Source organism: Rhamphochromis longiceps, linkage group LG20 (genome assembly GCF_057381845.1).
Source record: "Rhamphochromis longiceps isolate RC_006_pf linkage group LG20, R_longiceps_female_GT1.1, whole genome shotgun sequence".
In the NCBI taxonomy this organism is placed as follows: domain Eukaryota; kingdom Metazoa; phylum Chordata; class Actinopteri; order Cichliformes; family Cichlidae; genus Rhamphochromis; species Rhamphochromis longiceps.
In genome coordinates, this window is record NC_140576.1 from 16,171,063 (window position 1) to 16,191,817 (window position 20,755).

The 20,755-nt window shown below is 38.5% G+C and overlaps 1 protein-coding gene across 1 annotated transcript; it reads right to left on the reverse strand.

Annotated features, from left to right (window-relative positions):
- Positions 1-535: 535 nt before the first annotated feature.
- LOC146645134 (uncharacterized) lies at positions 536-4,248 on the reverse strand. The gene is made up of 5 exons (XM_085394878.1): positions 3,791-4,248; positions 2,651-2,901; positions 2,316-2,483; positions 2,100-2,195; positions 536-1,647 (listed from the first exon to the last, which is right to left on the reverse strand). The coding sequence occupies exons 2-5, from the start codon at positions 2,792-2,794 to the stop codon at positions 1,330-1,332; spliced, it is 726 nt and encodes a 241-aa protein (XP_085251004.1). The 5' UTR covers positions 2,795-2,901; positions 3,791-4,248; the 3' UTR covers positions 536-1,329.
- Positions 4,249-20,755: the final 16,507 nt, after the last annotated feature.

A 20,755-nucleotide genomic window follows, 5' to 3' on the forward strand; every position in this document is an offset into this window, starting at 1 on the left:
TAAGTAAACATCTCCAAGGTCTCAAGTAATGAGGTCAGTGCCCCCGTGAACCAAAACTCAAGCTTCAGATTAAATATCTAGTTTCAGACAGTTTTTGTCTACACTGTAAAACCCAATAAGTTAATTTTACTCAAAACTTTTGGTGAAACTGATTACATAAAATATTTTAAGTAACTAAAACTTAAAAATAAAAGTTAAATAAACACACTTTATTTATTAGCTTTAGATAAATATTTTTAAGTACCATTGACAAATGTTTTTATGTTATATCCACATTTTTGGTTTAGTACTCTCTACTTGATATTTTGAGTTTCAAGTACAAATCTAGCTCAAGTAACTTTAAGGAATTAATTTTTAGTTTCAAAATGTTAACCATTTTAAGCTAATACAACTCAAAAATTTAAAAAACAAATGCTTGTAATATCCAAATCTACTGTGTTTTGAATTTGATATAAAAAAAGTGCCCAAAATAATTACACTTGTAAAAACATAAGACAGAAAACATAAATTCAAGTTACAAATTTATTGAGTTACTTTAACACATAGCCTTTCTAACAAAAACCCCAAAGACATAAATCCACCACATTTTATAGGGAATAATGTCGGAAATTTTGGCACAAGGTTACAATATTAGAAATAAAGAAATTCACAACATGTTTTAAGAGTATTCAAATTTGATTAACACATGAGTATGGCCTGTTTATTAAAAAACAAACAAAAGGAAAAGAAAATCCTGCATTATTAGGTGGGAAAACCGAATGAAAGTAATAGTATAGTATAGTGCAGCTAATACACTGAAATATAATTGGTAACCTTTTTAATATGCCAATACTGTGGTTATGCAAAATGCACATTTGTAGAGTGCAATCACAGTCTCAACAACAAAGCAATAAAACATTAAATAGAAAAATACTTCTTTAGAGACATAAAACAAAGTGTTATAAACCTCCTTAGCGCCTTATGTCAGTTATGAATAGTTCAGGAGGAACGTTCCTTACGTGACATTCAAGATCCCACCTAGAAGCCAGAAATGTAGTGAGATTGTCCTTCATTTTCTCTATAGATTTACAGTTATCTGACTAAAAACACAATCAAAATCAACTAAAACACAAGTGATGTTGGGGGAAAAAAAATAAATTAATAAAATAAAATCACCCCTTTTACTTTGTATGTGGCTTTTAGATAATGAAGTATGAAACAGAGTCTGCAAAGATTTCTTTATTCTATTCTCTCTTTTTAAAAAAAACAAACTTATCCAGACTTGGAAACATGATAAACTGAATTACTTGCTTTAACAGGCACTTGAGGGCTGTGTAGGAACCCTGGACATTATTCTGCTGCCAAAAGATCATTTTTAAGACTCAGCACTTTGGGCTTCAACTTCCCACCCTCCAGACCCATCAAAACGTTCTGAATGAAGTCAAAAATGTTGGCCAAACATTTTGGGTAGCTTAGGTGCAGGGCGTAGGTGAGTCCAAATATCACTAGAAATGCATCAGCCAGGGTGGTGAAAACAATGATCATGTTACCCTCGACCAAAACTGCAGTCTTCTCAGGGCAGAAGAATGTTGCATCGCTGGAATTGGCTCTGATCAGGAGTCGTCCAAGTGGCACTTCACTAATATCTGGTCTATCAGAATGCATCATCTACAGAAAACAAAATTACTTCATGTTAGTGCATTCCTATTTCTCTTAGTTTCATCTATACAAGTCACATTTCTGGATTATTACTAGCTCAGAAATCAATTGTTTGAACAACAAAAAAGCCACAACACACCAAAGATTTGAAAAAACAAACTGACAAAAATAGTACTTTTAGTAAAGCAAAGTCATACCTCTTCGTAGCAATAACAACAGAAAGTCAATAGGAGTTATATATCTTTTTTCATTTGTACAGTGATGTATGGTTGGGCTAGGAACATTATAGAAGGTCTACGCACATTAAAAACATGTAGTGTTTCCATTATGTGACATGGACACTGTTGTAGACAGATCCAAGCATGGAGATGCTTCTCAAACTCTCAAAGTGTCATAATGTTTTGAGAAATCTAAACAAGGATGCTACTAAGATATTGTTCACAACTTTGTCCAAAACTTACATCCCATGTTTTGATGAAGGTAGAGGTGTCTTCGTACAAATAGGCAGAGAGGGCATGAAGCACACCAGCACTTTGGGCATGGATATCAGCTTGTTCCTACATCACAAGAAAATTTTTATTTTAAATTATTGGCTAACCTAGTCAAGAATGGTAATTAAAATTGGAAAAATTGATCAAATTAAATAAAGCTCAAAAACAAGACAAAAACCCACTAACCTGGAGATTATAGCTTCTGAAGAGCTGAGACAGGACATCAGACACGTTCCCTGTGCAAACAGCTTTCTTTCTGAATAAGCTCTGGAGCCGGGGAGCATGTTGGTCCAGCACAGCATAAAAGTGGTTCTTCAGGTGGAGGTTTGTAATCCTGTGGAATTCTGCACAGATCTGAACACACAGGATACATTTGTGTTTACAAGTTTCAATTAGTCTATAAATCTTTGCAAAATACATCAAAATCCTTACACTCCAAAGGCATAATTTGTTCAGACAGGCCAGATAACAGGAGTTGATATAAAATACACCTTGTTAGATACATCTATATACATTCATACCTGGGACTGGGATTTCAGAGTAGGCCAGCAATCCAGGATCTGACCTACTGGTAGGTCATCATTGATGATCTCTTTGCATTGCAAGGCCAAAGTTGTGTGCATCAGCTTTGTAATCAGGATTCTTTTCACTTTTCTCGACTTCATCTACAATCTGTAGTCTTAGCTGGTCAAGGTAAACAGCATCTTCACCCCTGAAAATTTACTTCTGCCCTGGCATGGACATAACAGTAAAACACAGAAGACAAGACAGACTACACAGAGAACAGAAAAGACACATAACCAAGGAGACACAGATGAAACATAACCAGCCCAGAACTCAACTAAACCTTAACTAATAATAACAACAATACAAGAACTTCACCTCATTTCAATATAACATAAGAAAGCAAAAATACAAAATAAACTCAAAATGCTGTGTCACAGACCCAGCCCCTGACAGATAAAAAACTAAGTCTTTCACTAATGAACACTGGGCATCAGAATAAAATAAAACGAAAAAATAACTGTTTGGTAAATATATTATTGATGGATTCACCCTTAAGCTAACCTAAAATAGACCAGGCACAACAATTTTACAGTTCAGAAGATTCTACATTTCAACTTGGTATACATAACTATTTGCAATGTAAACCAAGTTCTACCGCGTAATTATGTAATGATTATTCACTGCTTTTGTAAGTATGTCCTGTGCCTACAATTTTGCTGCCCCAGTTTTAATATGTACAACTCCAGAGAACTAAACGTAAGTTTTAAGTTCCACCAGTTAGCAAATGGGTTAGCCAAAGTCAATATCCACGTATGCGCTAAGTGTGAAGCAGCGCAGCAGTGCATATTGATTCAACAATTTAACCACAAGGCAGTTTATAATCTGCAAATCCAGAAACGCCTTCTAAAGACTTCTTTTAAAATAGTAAGAGATTAGAAAAGTTATTAACACATTATTAGTCCCAGGGACTAATAATGTGTTATACTAAATATGAGCGTATTAGCATAATTCATGCAAAACACTTTGGGGCCAAGCCAACATGGATAAAACGACGCATGCATGTAATTCTTAAATGCCTGCTAGAGTTGTACATTTATGACGATAAAAACCCATATTACAATGGAGAACTATAGTTTCAGAAAAATAAAACTTACCACAAAAGCGCTCCTGAAGATGCTGCAAAGGCGGTAAATGCAGCTAGCCAAGTGCAGAGCGTTAGCTGTTCCAGTTCAAAAGTCCGTAACATACCATAGCATGCCCTCCTTTATCCAGCGTCAAAGGCAATGCCGCAAAAAACCCCTTGACAAATGTTTTTATTTCTGTTCGGATATTAACGTTCCACAAGTTTCTTTCGGAGTAATGAGCGGGCATTCGCACTCGAAGCGAGGAATCCAAGATGGTTGCCAGCACTTCATAAAGAAACAGGTGGCGCACGTAGGTACGTACGTAGGCACGTAAGTGACGTCAGTGTTAAAACTCAAATTATTTGAGGGCAATGCCAGAAACTAATCAATATATTCAAGTACTGATAACTTGAAAAAACAAACTTGTTCAAACTACTCAAAAAATAAAGGTGTATGAACTTATAACAGGTTTTTAAGTAGTTGGAACTCATTTCATTTATCAAACTATTACTATTCGGTCTTACAGTGTACTTTTAGATTTCAAACCTTCTGTTTCTAAGGAATTAGGCGCTGAAACAGCTTATTTCAGACTCAAGAATCAAAATATAGAGCTGAAAGTGAGTGATGGATCCTCTAAAAAATATGTTGAAAATATTTATTAGTTGACTACTTATTCTCTCCCACAAGGGAAGGAGAATGTAATCAGTTCTGTTTGTCTGTCTGTAAATACCAATAACAACTCGAGCTGATTTAACTTAGTGAAACTCAATTAGTCCTTGGGGACATTAGTACCTAGGTACCTTGTTTGGCTAAGAAACTGACCTTGACCTTTAAGCTGATGTCATTATATTGTAATAAAAACAGGCTGATGTCAGCATGTTGTAATAAAAATGTTATAAACCATCAAATATTTAGTATAGCCCTTGCTATGTACAGTGCTATCCAGTATCAAAGTTTGCTATGTGCCTCAGTTTTGGACACACAGTTTAGCATCTCTTCCATCCAACACTGTTGTGATTGTCAGGGGGATTGATCACAACAGTAAGCAAAGAACTGGTGCAGCAACTAATACACAAAGAATTATTAGGGGTGGCATTCTGTCAGGAAGGGCAAGCAAGAGAAGCACTGCTTACCCAGTGTGCTATGTTGTCATAAACAGAAATTTATCGAGAACTGGCTAACAGGACTTGTTGAACCAAGACAAAAACATAAAAAATCACATCCTAAACTACACCTCATGTACTGGATTGTTATGAATTCACATACCAGTACACCTGTAGCTGGGATGTTTTGCCATATGTTCACTGTGCTGTCTGCAACTACATACATTTACTGTAATGATGCTTTTTCTCCATTTTATTATGATTTCTTTGTGTGGTAAGCAAGCTCTGTGTTTCTACTTTCAAAATATCTGACAGCCTTCCTACATAGTATAATGGAGCAATATTTTAAGATGCTCGGTGGGTGGTGAAGAATGTAAATATAACTCTCAATAACCATGGGAAATATCCACTGCTGTGACTGAAATGCAATGAACTGGCATTTAGATCCACTGTTTAAATATTTAAACTTTACAACTTTACAACACAAATCACTTTCTGTGTGTGAGGGATTTATCTCACATCATCACTGATTTTCTCAATGTGCATGTATTTGGACAGTGGGAGGCAAAAAAAGCACCCATAAGGAGCCAGGTAAAATGGTTTTTCCATCCTTCTAGGTGACCTCTGGTATCCCTCTAAATAAAGTGAAGGAGATGGCTGGGAAGAGGACATCTTTGCTTAGACTATTTCCCCTCTAACACAATAGAAAATCAATAGATTAACAAATGAGTAACACAAAATAAAACAACACTTTTCTAATGTAAAGGATAAACTGAGCAACAGACAAGGCAAAGGAAAGAGCAAAAAAACCAAGCATGCACTGCTCAGGTAAAAAAAAGATTCTTGAATATTACCACTATCAGCTTCAGAAGTGGCAAAAAAAGATAGAGAGATAAAACTGTGGGTGTGAAAGGCAAAGAGGGTCAAACAAGAGGGGATCACAGAGAAAAAGAAAAGGACATGTGTCCCATGTGGAAGGATTTTATGAGAATGTGAATTTCTTTGCGCTACATGAAAATAGAAAGTCAAGCCTTTGGAGGACTGCGATTTTATCAGTCAAAGGGTTTAGCCCAAACATTTTTCTAGAAATTGAAGGTTGTGAAAATGAAAAGAAGTTTGAACAATATCAGAGAATAAGCATAAAAGAAATATATCTGCTAATGCATAACATGTCAGATGGGGGAAGGCTTTAATGTACTGTATATGCCTGTGTGAGGGTGTAGCAGTTTTGAGGAGTGAAAGAAAGATGCTACAAGATGAAATTCCAAGTCCAGACAGAAGCTCTGCAGCTTTCAACATCAACACAGAGCTTCAGTCTGTGGGGACAGCAGCAAAACACACACTCATCTACATCTCCTTTGAATTACAGAAAAGCTTGATTTGTTGACAAGATGAGACCCACTTTCATTTACTAGCTGTCACTTCAAATGCTTACAAGTATGTGGAATTGGAATAGAAATTTGAATCATTTTTACTCGTTATTACATTTTTTTTTATCTGCAAAGCAGTTCTTTGATATTAAAAATGGAAATCCATATTTTTACTGGCAAAAATGACATTAAAACACTGAACCCATTTGCATGTGCGTTTGTTAAACATGGCACTACAGGCAGGAGCTGATCAGCTTAGCATAGCATAAGGACTCTGCAGGACCTGTACACCTCCAGGACTCTGGGGCGTGCAGCTCGGTTCACAGCTGACCCTTCTCACCCTGGACACAGTCTGTTTGACCTGCTCCCCTCAGGCAGGAGGCTCCGCTCCATTCGCACCAGAACCTCTCGCCATAAGAACAGTTTCTTCCCCTCTGCTGTTGGACTCATGAACAATAACCATGTGACTGTTCGCATCACAAACACATGACCCTACACTGTGTTCACTGCATCATTCCATTTTTGCACTGATCACCACCTGCACTCATGTATATATCTATCTACTTAGCACTTTTAATTTTAATTTTTATGTTTATTTAAGTGTTGTCTGACAGTATGTTTTGCACTAAGTACCGCAGCAATTTCCTGATGTTGTAAACCTGCTCAACATTTGGCAATAAAACCCTTTCTGATTCTGATTCTGATAAAGCTTCAAAGCAGGTGTAATACTAAAGAAATGTAGTAGGTGGATTGTTGAAGTCTGGACCGAGTCGGCTAGTTGACTCTTAACTCTAGCAACTTTATTAGCCTATGCAGCTAAGGCAGGCTATTAGCATAGACAAGTGAAAAAAAGCAACTGGTGGACTTGAAAATGTTGTGAGTTGCCACTGAGGTATGTCTTCTTATTTATTTGTTTTAGTGAGAAATTCTTAAACACAAGCATTCTCCTAGTAGGAAGGCTAACAACGAGGTGACATTTAATACAGTTAGATCCATAAATATTTGGACAGAGACAGTGTTTTTCTCATTTTGTTTCTGTACCAATGAATTTTAAACGAAACATCTCAGATGCAGTGGAGGTGCCGGTTTTCAGCTTTAATTCAGAGTGTTGAACAAATTGATTGGATATAAACATGAGGAACTAAAGCATTTTTAACACATTCCTTTCATTTCAGGGGCCCAAAAGTAATTGGCCAAGTAAAAAAAATAATAAACTAAAATGTTCATTTCAAGCACTTCGTTAAAAACCCTTTGCTGGCAATGAAAGCCTGAAGTTAGCTGCTTAATTGATAATGACACAACGAAGGAATTGCCCACACTTGCCCATGAAATAGCCTTTGAGTCAATTGCCCAATTACCTTTGATCCCTTTAAAAAGAGGGTGGCACATGCTAAGGAGCTGAAACTCCTAAACCCTTCATCCAATTTAAATGTGGATACCTGCAAATGAAAGTGTACACATTATGTCCATGTCCAGTACACAACTATAACTGCAATACGTTTCAGTAAACAGGTAAAAAAGACAAAACGTGTCAGTATCTAAATATATATGGACCTAACTGTAAGTAACTCGAACTGAAGTCACAACACTGAAGCTATTTTTCAACCATGACTAGACTTTGAGAAAAGACTGCCAGCCAAAAGTTATCCATTGTTCAAATGCTTGCTGGAGTCTATGGGCAAACAGCCCCTGGCCCTGACCTCAGTAAACAATTTCTTGATGTCTGTACAGGCTCAGTCACTCATTTCGGGTTGTACTAAATAAAACACAAGGTTAATTATATACATTTTGGAGCCAGAAAGGAGGATTATCCATATTATGTTCACTGGCTAATGACTTGTGATGGACGAGCCATTAACCAATGAGTGCGGAGTTGCACTGTAAGAACCACCCCTCTCTCATCACATTCAGTTTTAAAACAACAAAGATAAGGGACAGGACATCTCGAGGTTTTCAGACCAGAGTTCACAAACAAGTGAAATCTTTATGCTGTGTGATTATGTCTCTGTGACTGTTTTGTGTCTCTTTTTGGTCATTTTGAATCCCTGTTCAGCTGTTTTGTGTTTCTTTAAGTTAGCTTTCAGTCACACTATGAACAATGATGCCGTTTGGTGTTATTTTGATCATCTGAACTTGTTTTGTTTGGGGGGGGGGGGGGGGGGGGGGGTGTTGTGTCTTAGTGGTCATTTTGCACCTGTTTATTTTTGATCAAACCTCTTTATCTAATCAAACCTATCTCAGCCCTGTGTGTTTTTCTAGTTGTCCACGGTTTCTTTCATAAGTCTTTTACTTTTTCCTTTTTCTTCCTTCTTGTTCTTTGTGTCCATGAAGGTGTTTCCACCCCATCATCTGTCTTTGCCTTGGTGTTTTTGTTTTTGGCAGCTTATATTTGGTCTCCCATTCAGTTTACTTCCTGCTTTATGTTGAAAGTTAGTTTCTCCAGTGGCTTTCTAGTTTTACTTGCCTCCTTTGTACTTCCCCCACCTTTTATAGTATCTAATTTAGTTCAGCTGTACCCTATTACATGTCTCTGTCTGGTGTGCATTTTGTCTGTTTTTATTCCCTCAGTCTTTGGTATTTTTATTTTATTTTTGAGACATAGTTTAATACAATGAAGAAAGCACTGTTTTATTTCTTTCTTTCTCTCTGTTTTTTTATTTTTGCATTATAATGAGAATATGAAAAGCAGAACAAATAATTCTACCCTTCAAGATGTTGTCATGTTATTATTACACTCTGCAAACACTGCCATTTCTCTAGTTTAAAACCTCGATAGTGGTGCTTTTTATGTTATGGATTAAACTCCAGGGATTCTATTTGTCAATGCCTATCTTGAACAGTTCAGCTTACAAAGGCTTCTGCCTGATGACCTACAATTTTCCTCATTATACTGAAGAGAAATGGGGGTACTCAGAGGGGAAAGGGTGATTAGAGTAATGATTATAGTAAACCTCTTTCATATTGTCTGCTGGGCACACCAGAGAACTGTGGGGGTTGGGGGGTACAGGGGTTAAACGGAGTATTGGATAGGAGAAAGAAGGAGATTTAGGAGACAGGAGATGAAGACCACGGAGGTTACAGAGAACGAAGAGCGATAGAACATATGTTATGATAAACCAACGATTATATTCTTTGCAAAACTCTTTTAGTGTAATGTGAGGGCAAGAAGACGAATTTGTTGGTCGAGGAAGAGATGAAGGCAGATTATGATAAACTGTTGTTGACTCCTGGCTTACAGCTGGTTTATTGTTCATCTGTTTGTTTCCCCCACAGACTAAAGGACACATGACCAATCCTCTTACAAGTACTCAACCTGCAGTCGTCTAATCCCTGTCCTCTTATTCAGTAGCACAAAGTCATGGAACGCTGCAGCAGTTCTCCACCCTGCACTGGCTGTCACCGACTGACGCTCCACTGTAATCCTTTACACTACCTGTCACAGGGGAAAGTAATGATACAAATTATTCACTTGATGTGAGTGCAGCATGTGCTGTCCTTTTTGCTGTGTTTTGGTTATTCGTCTAATCAGAAAGTAAAAAATTATATTTCTCATAGTTGGACCGTCTTCTAGTGCTGTAGTCGACTAAAAGAGATGGAGGGGTGATTAAATTAAATAAACTGGTCACAGCACACTGAGTGATCTTTGCATACCAGCCTTATTACCTGAAAATATTTTCAGCACATTAAAACATCTTAACTTCCTGTTTTATATTGAAAAAAAAGTATGTGCACGCACATCATTTCCATCCTTTTCTCAAAGTCCGCTGCTAATGGTCCTTCTGCATTTCTCCCCTTAAAATCCTACCTACCCAACACCTGCTCATCACCTTTGTTCCCTTCATCTTCTGCACATGTCTGTTAAAGTCTGCTTCAATCACCGTCTCTCACCCCTGTGGACATACTCTACCGGTTCATCCATCTTACTTCAGAATTCCTCTTTCTCTTCCAACTGACATCCAACCTACGGGGCATGCACTGACAGCATTCAGCATCATCTCTTTGATTTCAAGCTTCACACTCATGATCCTGTTTCATACTCTCTTCACCTTCACACTATTCACATGCTCTTCCTTAAAGATTACCCCAACTCCATTTTTCTTCCTTATCTCCACCATGGTAGAACAACTTCAGTCCACTGACCTGCTGCTGACCTTGCTTCCCTTCCTTCTGGTGTCCTGCACAAACAAAATATCTACCTTCCTTCTCTCCATCATATCAGCCAGCTTTCTTCCTCTACCAGTCAAAGTCCCTACATTTAAAGTTTCTACTCTCACCTCCACCCTCTTCCCGTTCCTTCTCTCTCACTGCCTCCTAACATACCTTCCCCCTCTCCTCTTCCTTAATCTTTGGGAACAGTAGCTGTCTGATCTGATAAGTAAATCTCTTTCATGATTATCTGCTTGTCTGATTTGGCAGAAATGTTACACTAGATGCCCTTTCTGACACAACCCTTCCCATTTATCTGGATTTGGGGCTGGTTTTAGGAGTACACTGGGATACCTGCTATTATAAAAAGCGATGTAGAAATGCCAGTTTATAAATTTTAAACATTGAATATTTAGTATTTACTGCTGTTTACACTTAACTAGATTAATGCGATGGTGTTGTGTTTAGTATGTTGCTTTGTTTTTTTTTTCTGCTTGTTTTCTATTCTTCTCTCAACAGGTGATCCAGGAGATTTTAATTTTTTTTCTCCCCCCCTTTCTCACTGTCCCTCTCCCCTTCTGTTTTTCCTTTCCTTCCTCTTTCTTTCTCCCTTTCCTATCCCTCACTCATGTCTGTCCCGTCTGTAACATCTGAAAATAAAATATAATAAATAATAAAAACAAAGATCGACCAAATGGACCAATACGGCAATGCCACGATGATCCATTTGGCAAAGTAAATCCATTGGGTATCCTTGTTGGTCTTCAGACAACAATTCTGATGGCTAAAGAACCAAATGGGACAGGCAAAAAAAAAAAAAAAAAAAAAAAAAAATATATATATATATATATATTTAAACTTCAAAATGCAGTCACTATAACAACTTCCTGGACTTGGTGTGCCTTTTCTAAGCCAGTTCTCAGAAAATGGTCTGGTTTATAAGTAGCTCGTTTCTACTCAAGTTGAGCACTGGACTCGCCTCATTCACCCAAGCACTTACTAACATTCTCACACCGATGAATGCGTCAGATAGAAACTTGGCATTAGAATTTTGTCTGAGAATACTTTGGCATGCAGACCAACCTTCTGATTAGTAAATGACCTGCTCTACCTCATGAGCTACGCAAACATGTTCCATAAATCTGCTCTTGAATACTAGACCAAGCAGCTGGCACTACATTGGGTGAGTTCAAAATTGGGTGGAAAAAGGCAGAGAAAAACACACATTATATGTAGGACTTATATGTTAGGCTACTCATGTAGCACATTTTATCCTCATTACAGGGACACCAGCAACTGGAGAATAAAAATAGGGTCATAGAAGACATCCACCAGCTGTCAGCCAGTCGACAAGTGAACCAGTGGCACTGTGCACACTGGTCTTTAAGTTTGTCTAAATCTGAGTAAAACGTTTTCTGTAATATTATACATAATAGCTTCCTGCTGCAGCAAAACCAAAGCCACTTAGAGCTCAGAGATTGAACCAAGACTGCTGGCAGGCACAAGCTCAGCTCAGAAACTTCTCAGTTTGATGTCCACATAAAAACATTGATAAATGTATATAATATTCCACCACTGGACTGCTTTGACTCAAATGACTTGAGCTGCACTGATTTAAATTACACCTTGTGAACATCTGCGATTCAGGAACCGATTTACAAAAATATAATTTAAAGTTGAAATATATCAAGCAGCAGTCTCCGCAGAAGGTCTGCTCTTTAGCACGTCTGCTTTCAACTGTTAACTCCTTCACCACATGGTACACATGGCTTAATGTAAACCCCAAACACTGTCCATTGATTCATAGCAGCATTTCCACACAGGTATATTGTGGAATGTCCTGTGAGTCATCAGTGGTACCTTTCCCACATTCCCACTTCTCTGTGAGCGAGCATGAGACGTATGACGTCTCAGTTTCTGTAAATACTATTTTACATCACTGCTTCTTCACATACTCTGTTTCCTGACTGAACTGGTAAAAACTCACCTAAAAATATGACACATGCCAACGTACTAAGCATGTAAAGGCCCGATTGATTTTAGAGATAAGCCCTGGCACTCTTTATGAGCATACATTCAAGTCTCTGCTAAAGAAATGAGAGTGTGTTCTTGTGAAGAATTTAGTAATACTCAGATTGGAATGAACGAAATGTAACCATTCTCTATAGTTACACCATGTCATTGTCTGCTTTGCTACTTTGTCAAGTAAGAAAGCAGGAAGCAGGAAGCAAGGGGCTGAGAGACAGTCTCTGTGAGACAGACAGAGTGGGACTCTTGTGCTGTGTTCACACCGCCAGTGTCAAAGTTACAAATCAGCCTGTCATGACGCATTACATTGTTGCTGAGTCACTGTTGCAGTGTTCCTTAATGGGTTTGGTCGTGTTTGAAAACATGGAAGCATATGATGACTTTACACTTCACTGTTTAGGCCAGCTCAGCTATAATACTTAGCGTGTGACATAGCATATGATGTCTGTCCAGCAGCCAAAGATAGTGCGTTTGAGTTTGTTTGGTTGTTGTTTTCCATTTAAAAATTACTCGTAGCCATTTCCTTTTTCACTGGTATTGTAAACACAGCCTAACATCCAGCAGGCTGCTAGTGAAGAGTTTATGGTAAACAGAGGGATTAGGTTAACATCTCACTGTGTGTAACATTTTTTGACTATTTGAAACAATGAAATAAGTAAAGCTCATGAGAGAAGAACTATAAGCCCAAAACAACTGTTAGTTTTTAAAAATGTTCTCTTAGTCAAAACACAACCAAACACTACTAAATCAGATATTGTATCTGTATATTTCATATTCTGAAATTATTTTAAAAACCAAAGATGATAATACCATGTTGTTCAAGGTTTTTATTGGACAGTGAGTGCAGGATAAACTGGGCAGTTTGCAGTATTATGGTAGTCAAAGGAGCTTGGAAAGAAAACCATCTGGACTTCTTTGAGTTACTTGAAGACGTTTCACCTCTCATCCGAGAAGCTTCTTCAGTTCTAAGGTCAAATGGTGGAGAGTCCCAGATTTAAACCCAGGGGGAGTAACCCCCCAAAGAGGGACAAAGGACCCCCTGATGATCCTCTACCTAATCACATGACTGAGAACCTTCACAGACAGTTTTGTGGTAGGATTTACTGTGGTAATCTATTAACTATTAATTTTAGATCTGTGATTTGTCAATTAGAATTTCAGCTAATGATTTTCTTTGGTAATGTAAAATTCCACCTTTATACAGACTGTGGGTTGGCAAGCAGCCCTAATGGATCATGTAACATGGGCCTACACAGTGCTTTCAAAAAAAGGTATATGCAATGTTCCTGCTTTCTTTCTTTCTTTCTTTCTTTCTTTCTTTCTTTCTTTCTTTCTTTCTTTCTTTCTTTCTTTCTTTCTTTTTGCTCTTTTTTCTTTTTTTGCATATTCTTTCCCACTTAAATGTTTCAGATCATCAAACTAATTTTCTTTTAATGTTCTTTAGAGGAGGCCTCCAAAAGTAGACTCCCTTGTTAAAGTACCCAACTTTACTGCATTCAAAAGCAAGTTGACACCAACTGTATGAAGACTGAACCTGTTTGGATTTTGTTCAATTTGACGTGACACTACAGTAGTGTTGACAGTCTGCTAGCTGGAGTCACTGACCTGGACGTCTCGACTGTGTTTGTGCTGTTGGTGCCCTCTGAAGCACATGACTTGCTGTGTGATGCAGCCCATCTAAGAAGTCTGTCCTTCAGTTTTGTTTAGTGAAGTTCCAGTGTACCATCAGTCTGTTGCCTATCACTAAATGATACGTATATTTGTGTGTGCATTGCACCTATACAGATTATGGATGCAGCCTGCTAGTGTTCGCTGATTACTAAGTAACCTCTTTTCCAAATATCATTATTTCTATCACCACAAAAACAAGATGGCAGTAGCAAAAATGTTAACATTAAGTTTTGACATGAGTTCATGACCTCACAGTGTCTCCATGTTTGCAAAATCCTCAACAGAAGGAGCCCTTTTTTGCTTTTTTGTTCCATTCAAAAAATACACAAAAATCTGAAGCAAACCAAGGAAGGGGACTAAAGTGAAAGCAGCTGACAGGAGCCGGTGTGCCAATGATGAATACAAGGTTTGGCCTGAATCTCCACACGTGTAGTCGTGGAAATTTTTTCACCCCTGAAGCATTAGTGTATTACAAACAAAACATTTCTTCTCTCTGCTTGTTAAAACACTCCAGCAGGAACATTTCTATCGCTGACTTGTTTTTCTAAGGCACCTTATCAGTTGAATGGCTGCTGTTCATACACCACAGTGTAACCTGAGGCAGCACACAGGCCTAGTGTGGAATTTCACTGGAGACGGTGTGCATGTCTGTATGTGTGGGTGTGGGTGTGTGTGGCTGACTGCTTTCTGTGTATATATGTGTGTGTCTGGGTTTGAGACAGGGCTCTCTCATGGTCACCTCCAGGCCAAAAGGAGCTAAAGACTTAATGGATGTTATGACGGCCATGTTGTCATCTTCTCCACACTGCAAGGCCTTGTTCCTTCTGCTGCCTCCACGTCAATAAAGCCTTGAAGGACAAGTAGCCGTTTGTTTTGGAGCCAAACATCTGCTTTCTGCCTTGTCTTTTTACCTCGATGTTGTCTCTGAAGCTGGTCTTGTCTCTGGTTTTTCATAGGAAAACTGACTTCAGTATTGAGGTCAGAGGTCTGGTTCAGCCTCAGCATCCCTTGCAAAATGTTTTCCCCACTGTGCACAAAGTGGTGTTTGGTGTCAATCCTCTAACACACCAGCTTCAGTAATATCAGCCGCTGAGAGATAACGGTCTCATTTCTGAGGTTTATGTAATCTATATAAGGTAGATGGAGGGGTGAGGGTGGTATAAGTTGCAGCTTTATGATCCAGGAGACTTTTTTGTTTGGCAAAGTGATGATTTCCTGTGCAGATTTGTTTCATGTTTGCCTTAGTCTTTCACTTATACTGCTACGTTTAGTCACTGAAAACTCCTTGGTTTAGTTGAGACACTAAAAAAGTACAATACCGTGCAAAAGTCTTGAGCTTTGACTCATTTCTTAGGAGTGTGTGATATAGGTTTATTGAAACATGGAAACGTGGAAATAGTATCAGTACACTTCTAACAAGCTTGATAGTCCATATTTGGTATGACGACCTTTACTTTTCAACACAGCCTGAGCTCTCTTGGGCAAGCGTGCTTGTAATTTATTCAAGTAGTGTTCAGGAATTGTTGTTGTTTCATAAAGGACATTCAAAAGCTCTACTTTGGATATTGGCTGCATTTGTTCCAGTCCCACACTACTTTCAAAATGTTGAGGTCTCAGGTCTGGGAAGGTCAACCCATGACTGATAATCCTCCAGTGTATGTTTTTTCTACCCAGATATACTTTACTGCATCAGTGGTGTGTTTGTCTTTGCTGGATTTTTTCCCTATTTCTTAAGAACTTGTTCATCTGCTATAAACCTTTTTAATGCTTGACACTTATTTTGTCCTCTACCTGTGCAGTTCCTCAATTTTGTTAAGGATGCAATGCACACGGGGTTGAAATGGGCCAAAAAAAGTGAAATTGGTTCTTTGCTAAGTTGTCTGTTATATGTAGACACAACACTGGTTCATCCTTTGAGTTGGGTCCCTTTTTGTGCTTGAATGATTCATAGGTCAGTGGTAAGTGTCTTAATAAAAAAGAAGAAGAAAATATTTCTTTGAAAATGGTCAGGGGCAATGACTGTACTGAATGTTTAAAATATTGTCTGTCAAAAAAGGCTCAGGACAGCTGGGTTAGATCATTGAGGTTCAGGGGTTGCAGCAGTAACATTAACCTTGTTTAAAGAAGACGAGTTGGGAGTGACAACCTTGTCTCACTGATAATGTAACCCAGTGCATCAAGGCCACACCAGCAGTTAACATTAATTAACATGCTCGGGATAAGAATGGGCAAGTCACTTTTAATCACAGAACTGGAATGATAGAGACGTCAGATGTCCTGTCTTCAAGGTGGTGTTGTGGTCTGCGAGTCTACATTGTGACCTATAAAAATAGGCCAAAGTGGCTCCAGAAAAGCTCAAAGTGTAATACAGATGATGAATTGCTTTTGTTATAGATGTTACTCTAAGCTTTCGCTTTTCATCTTTTCATCCTAACTGTGCTGTCAACTACTTTAAATCCTCTCCAGTTCCACCCTCCTCCCACCCCCCACCCTCTCAAAAAACACTTTACGCTTCAACACACACACACACACACACACACACACACACACACACACACACACACACACACACACACACACACACACACACACACACACTTTCTCACAAATGACTCCGAGGCTGAGTCACCTGTTGCAATTGCTTAGACGTCAGCTGAAGGGTGCGAGAACTGAGCGCACGCAGAACAAGAGCGTGCGAGCTCTCTGCACACTCACACATGCACCTATACAGAAAAACAACCCCTCCAGCTAACAGGGAGTGTGCCTCAGGTTGTCGGACCTAAATCACTCAGCATCTCTGATGCCAGACAGCAAACACACAACAGATGCAACGTTTGTGCAACTTCTGAAAACCCTAAAAGCTTCCTGTTTTTGTACACAGATGTTCCTCCCTGTTTTTCTCCCTGTGTTTGCTCTTTTACTTCCCATTTTTAACTGTCATTCACTATGATTAACACACAGATATGTCATTCTGTCTTGGTATCAGTGCACTGTGTTTTTCTGTCTGCCCAAATAGGCTTGTTCATGTTTTTGTTGTATTGAGCTGCTTGCCAGTGGGGCAGGTGTAAATCTGCTTTTGCAAGAACTGAATGATGGAGGTTATCCAAATGATCAAATACCAAGAATCAACAGTATACTGTGGCATCAGTCCTCCATATGTGTCAGCAATGAGCTGTATGTGATCAGCATTGTGGTAGCACTCAGATCTCAACGCAAAACTCACTGAACCAAGGCATATGAAATGCAGAGAGATGGACTTAAAGGATAAACATATACAATGTATACATTTATGGGCATAGAGCACATATATAATGTAAGCATGTGTAGACAGCTGAAAAATGCAGTTCCTCTTAACCTTTTCGTAACAACAAGCGTAACAACTACACAAAAATACAACTATTACAGTATGAAGAAGAGGAAATGCAGACGAGAGCATATTTCTCCCATATTAGTTTCATTTCATTGGGAGAAATGAGTCTTCAGCTTTCAGCCCCCCCTCTTCTAAACCAGCTTTCAGTTTGGGTTCAGGAGACAGAAACACTACTTTTTGGATAAAGTTTATAGTTAGTGCTGGATCAGGTGATCTTGAATCCTCCCTTAGTTGTGCTGTAATAGGTCTAGGCTGCTGGGGGATTCCCATGATGCACTGAGTGTTTTTGCTTTACTCACCTCTTCTCACTCTCTGTGTATACACACCTCTCAGCATTTAATCATTAGTTATTATTGACTTCTGGCTCTCTTCCACAGTGTACCTTTTGTCCTGTCTCCCTGTCCCAACCCCCCACCAGTCATGAGTAATGACTGTCCTTCCCTGCGCCTGGTTCTTCCAGTGGTTCATCCTGAGTAAAACCAAGGTGTTGCCAGCCCAGCCCAGAGATATAAGAGATATAGATCCAGTGAGAGCTGGAGGCCACCACCTGATGAAGCCAAACAGCCAGACCGAATGGTTCATAGCAACAGACCAGAAACCTCATACTGATCTTGTCCAAGTCCACAAAACATGTGTAAGTTGGTTGGGCAAACTCCAACACACCTTCAAATATCCTCAAGGCGTCCAAAGCTGCTCCAATTTTCTGTGACCAGGATGAAAAATGTATTGTTCCTCCTGGATCTGAGGTTCGACTCACAGATGGTGAGATTGTTATTTTGCTTGTAGCCTAATTATGTCATCTGCCTTGTTTTAGTTCTTTTTCTTGTTTAGTGAGAGAAATCCAGCCTGTTTTTTTTATTCTTCAACAACTGAAATGAAAATTAAAACAAGATGCAGTGTCTGAGGTGGAAATGTGAAGGAGGTCACGGAGAGGATTTACATCTGGAGATTATTTGTTCACATATGAAGGTAGAGACAAAGACATCTGAGCATGTCTATGGAGGGGTTTTCTCTTGAGAGAAAAATATAATTCCAGCAGTGACACAACTGGAACTGCTCTGTCAGGAATGAATCAGAAGTGCAACAAACTGTCTGTGACTCAGTGCTCTTAACTATTTCAGTTAGAACATCAATCACATGGTTAATGTTTAGCACTGACTTACACAACACATTCTGGTGAATAATACAATACAAAAATACCAGCTTCTGTTTAGTTCTTTTTAGTCTGATATTTTCCATGTCAGACCAATTTTTCATGTCAGGTTTGTGACTGAAAGTTGGGTATTTTGTGGCTGACGTTATGGGATACGTATTTGTAGGAGTTTCCCTTTCAGGAGGGGAACATTAAAATGAATCACTCAAATGTGATTTACTAAGATTTGCTGCTTGCAGTCAGCTGCAAGTTGTGCTCAATCTAATGCAATGTTTTTTGCCTGCTGTGATAGTTGCTTCTAACAATGTTTGTTTATTTGGCATAATAGGGAGAGATGTTATCAGAATGAGTGCTTAAGTGGTCCTTTGGTTGGATGGCTTTGGTTGCAATTTTCTGGCAAAAGAATGTGCACATTTATCCACATGACACAGTAAGAGTATTTTAATTAGCATAGAGATAAGAGTGGAAGATACATTTCATTACAGTAGATGTTTTTTTCTGAAAATGCTGCAAACAAGTTTAAGAATATAATTCCTCCAGAGTTCTCTTCTTCAATTCCTTGTGCCAACACAACACAGAGCAGCGATCTGAACTCTACTCTATTATCTTGTTTATAGTATTACATCCTCGTCCCATTTGACACGAGATATAGTGGCTCTACTGAAAAAGAAAGTCAAATCAGAAATTAGAAGATCTTCATTCAGCCTAGAAAGCAAGTTTGTTGCACTTTTTTAAGCCCTTTGTAAAGCTGTCATCTTACCATTTATGGATTCTGTGGTTCTCTTTAGCACCAGTGTAACTCATGTATAAATGGTAAATGGCCTGTATTTGTATAGTGCTTTACACAACCAGTCATCCACCCATTCACCCACACATTCACACACTGGTGATGGCAAGCTACGTTGTAGCCACCGCCACCCTGCACTGAAAAAACGGGAATTGGCAGGCTTTTGAATTTGCACAAATGAATTTAGTTAATGCTACACAAGCTTTTCATGTTTCTCTTATTTACATGATTAAATAAAGTACCATTTACTTGATTATAAACAATACTGAGACTACTCATTTTTCTTGCATTGATTTAAAGTGACTAAATTAGAATACTAAAACCATTGTAATCATGTTTGACCACAACCGGAAATGATGCAATATATTCAAAGACAACAACTAAATATGATTGGATAATACGACCTAGAGTCTTATCCAATAAGACAACAACATAATTTAAGGAGAGCGCAATTGACCGCCAGATTCTGGAAGACTGTTCAGCCACATGCGACCTTTGGCACCGAGTCAGGCATACTGAGAAGGTAAGTAATTTAAATACATTTGTTTTAGTTGGGTACGTTTTCACAGAATTGTTGTAGTGCATGCTATATGAAACGTAATCTGTAATGCATCTACATGTTGTTTTTACAGTGCTAGCTAAAGTTGGTATTAGCTTTGTGGCTAAAGCTGAAAAATATTAACAAATTGCACATAGTCGGGAGAAAGCAGCTGTTGTCGGTCAGATATGGAATTTATGCATGTGACAGAGAGCACTGACGTTTTTGATGGCTTAGCAAGTTAAAACGTCACTGAGAGAGCACAATAGTGTTTGTGTTACTGGTGCTAGTTATTATGGCTACATTGGCTAATTAGTCTGGCTGTAACCGTCAGAGTTTCAGAAGCTGGGAGGGCCACAGTGCCATACCTTAATTATTGCTGATGACATGCACTCGAGTTATAATAAGTATCCTGCCACCTTAGACGTGGGTTTAAGAACCTGTGCCCATAAATGCCAAATCATTTTTCCATTTAGTCATTGTTTTAGGTGAAGTGTCACTTACTTGACTATTCTATTGGTCACGGCCAAATAATACAGCAGATATCTACAAGGAGATAAGTTTGTTCAACAGACTATGTCTTATTAAGTGATGTATTGTGAATTTTCCAACATCGTCCTAACAAAAATTAGGATCCCCCCCCCCCCCCCCCCCTTTTTTTCTACTTTGTGTAGAACATATGTGAGCTCATTTATACATTATGTATAAATGAGGGAAAGATTGGTACTTTAAAGAAACCATTGATGCTCTTCTGGACTGGAATACCTTTTTTCAATTAAAATTAATGTTTTTTGTGATGGTGGAATTTTTACCTTTATGATTACAGAAG

Coding starts and splice junctions, on each gene's coding strand:
- LOC146645134 (XM_085394878.1), bottom strand. CDS start 2,794: ATGAAGTCGAGAAAAGTGAAAAGAATCCTGATTACAAAGCTGATGCAC. Junction 2,484..2,650: donor CTCTGAAATCCCAGTCCCAG/GTATGAATGTAT, acceptor CTGTGTGTTCAG/ATCTGTGCAGAATTCCACAG. Junction 1,648..2,099: donor CCTTCATCAAAACATGGGAT/GTAAGTTTTGGA, acceptor TGTTTTCTGTAG/ATGATGCATTCTGATAGACC.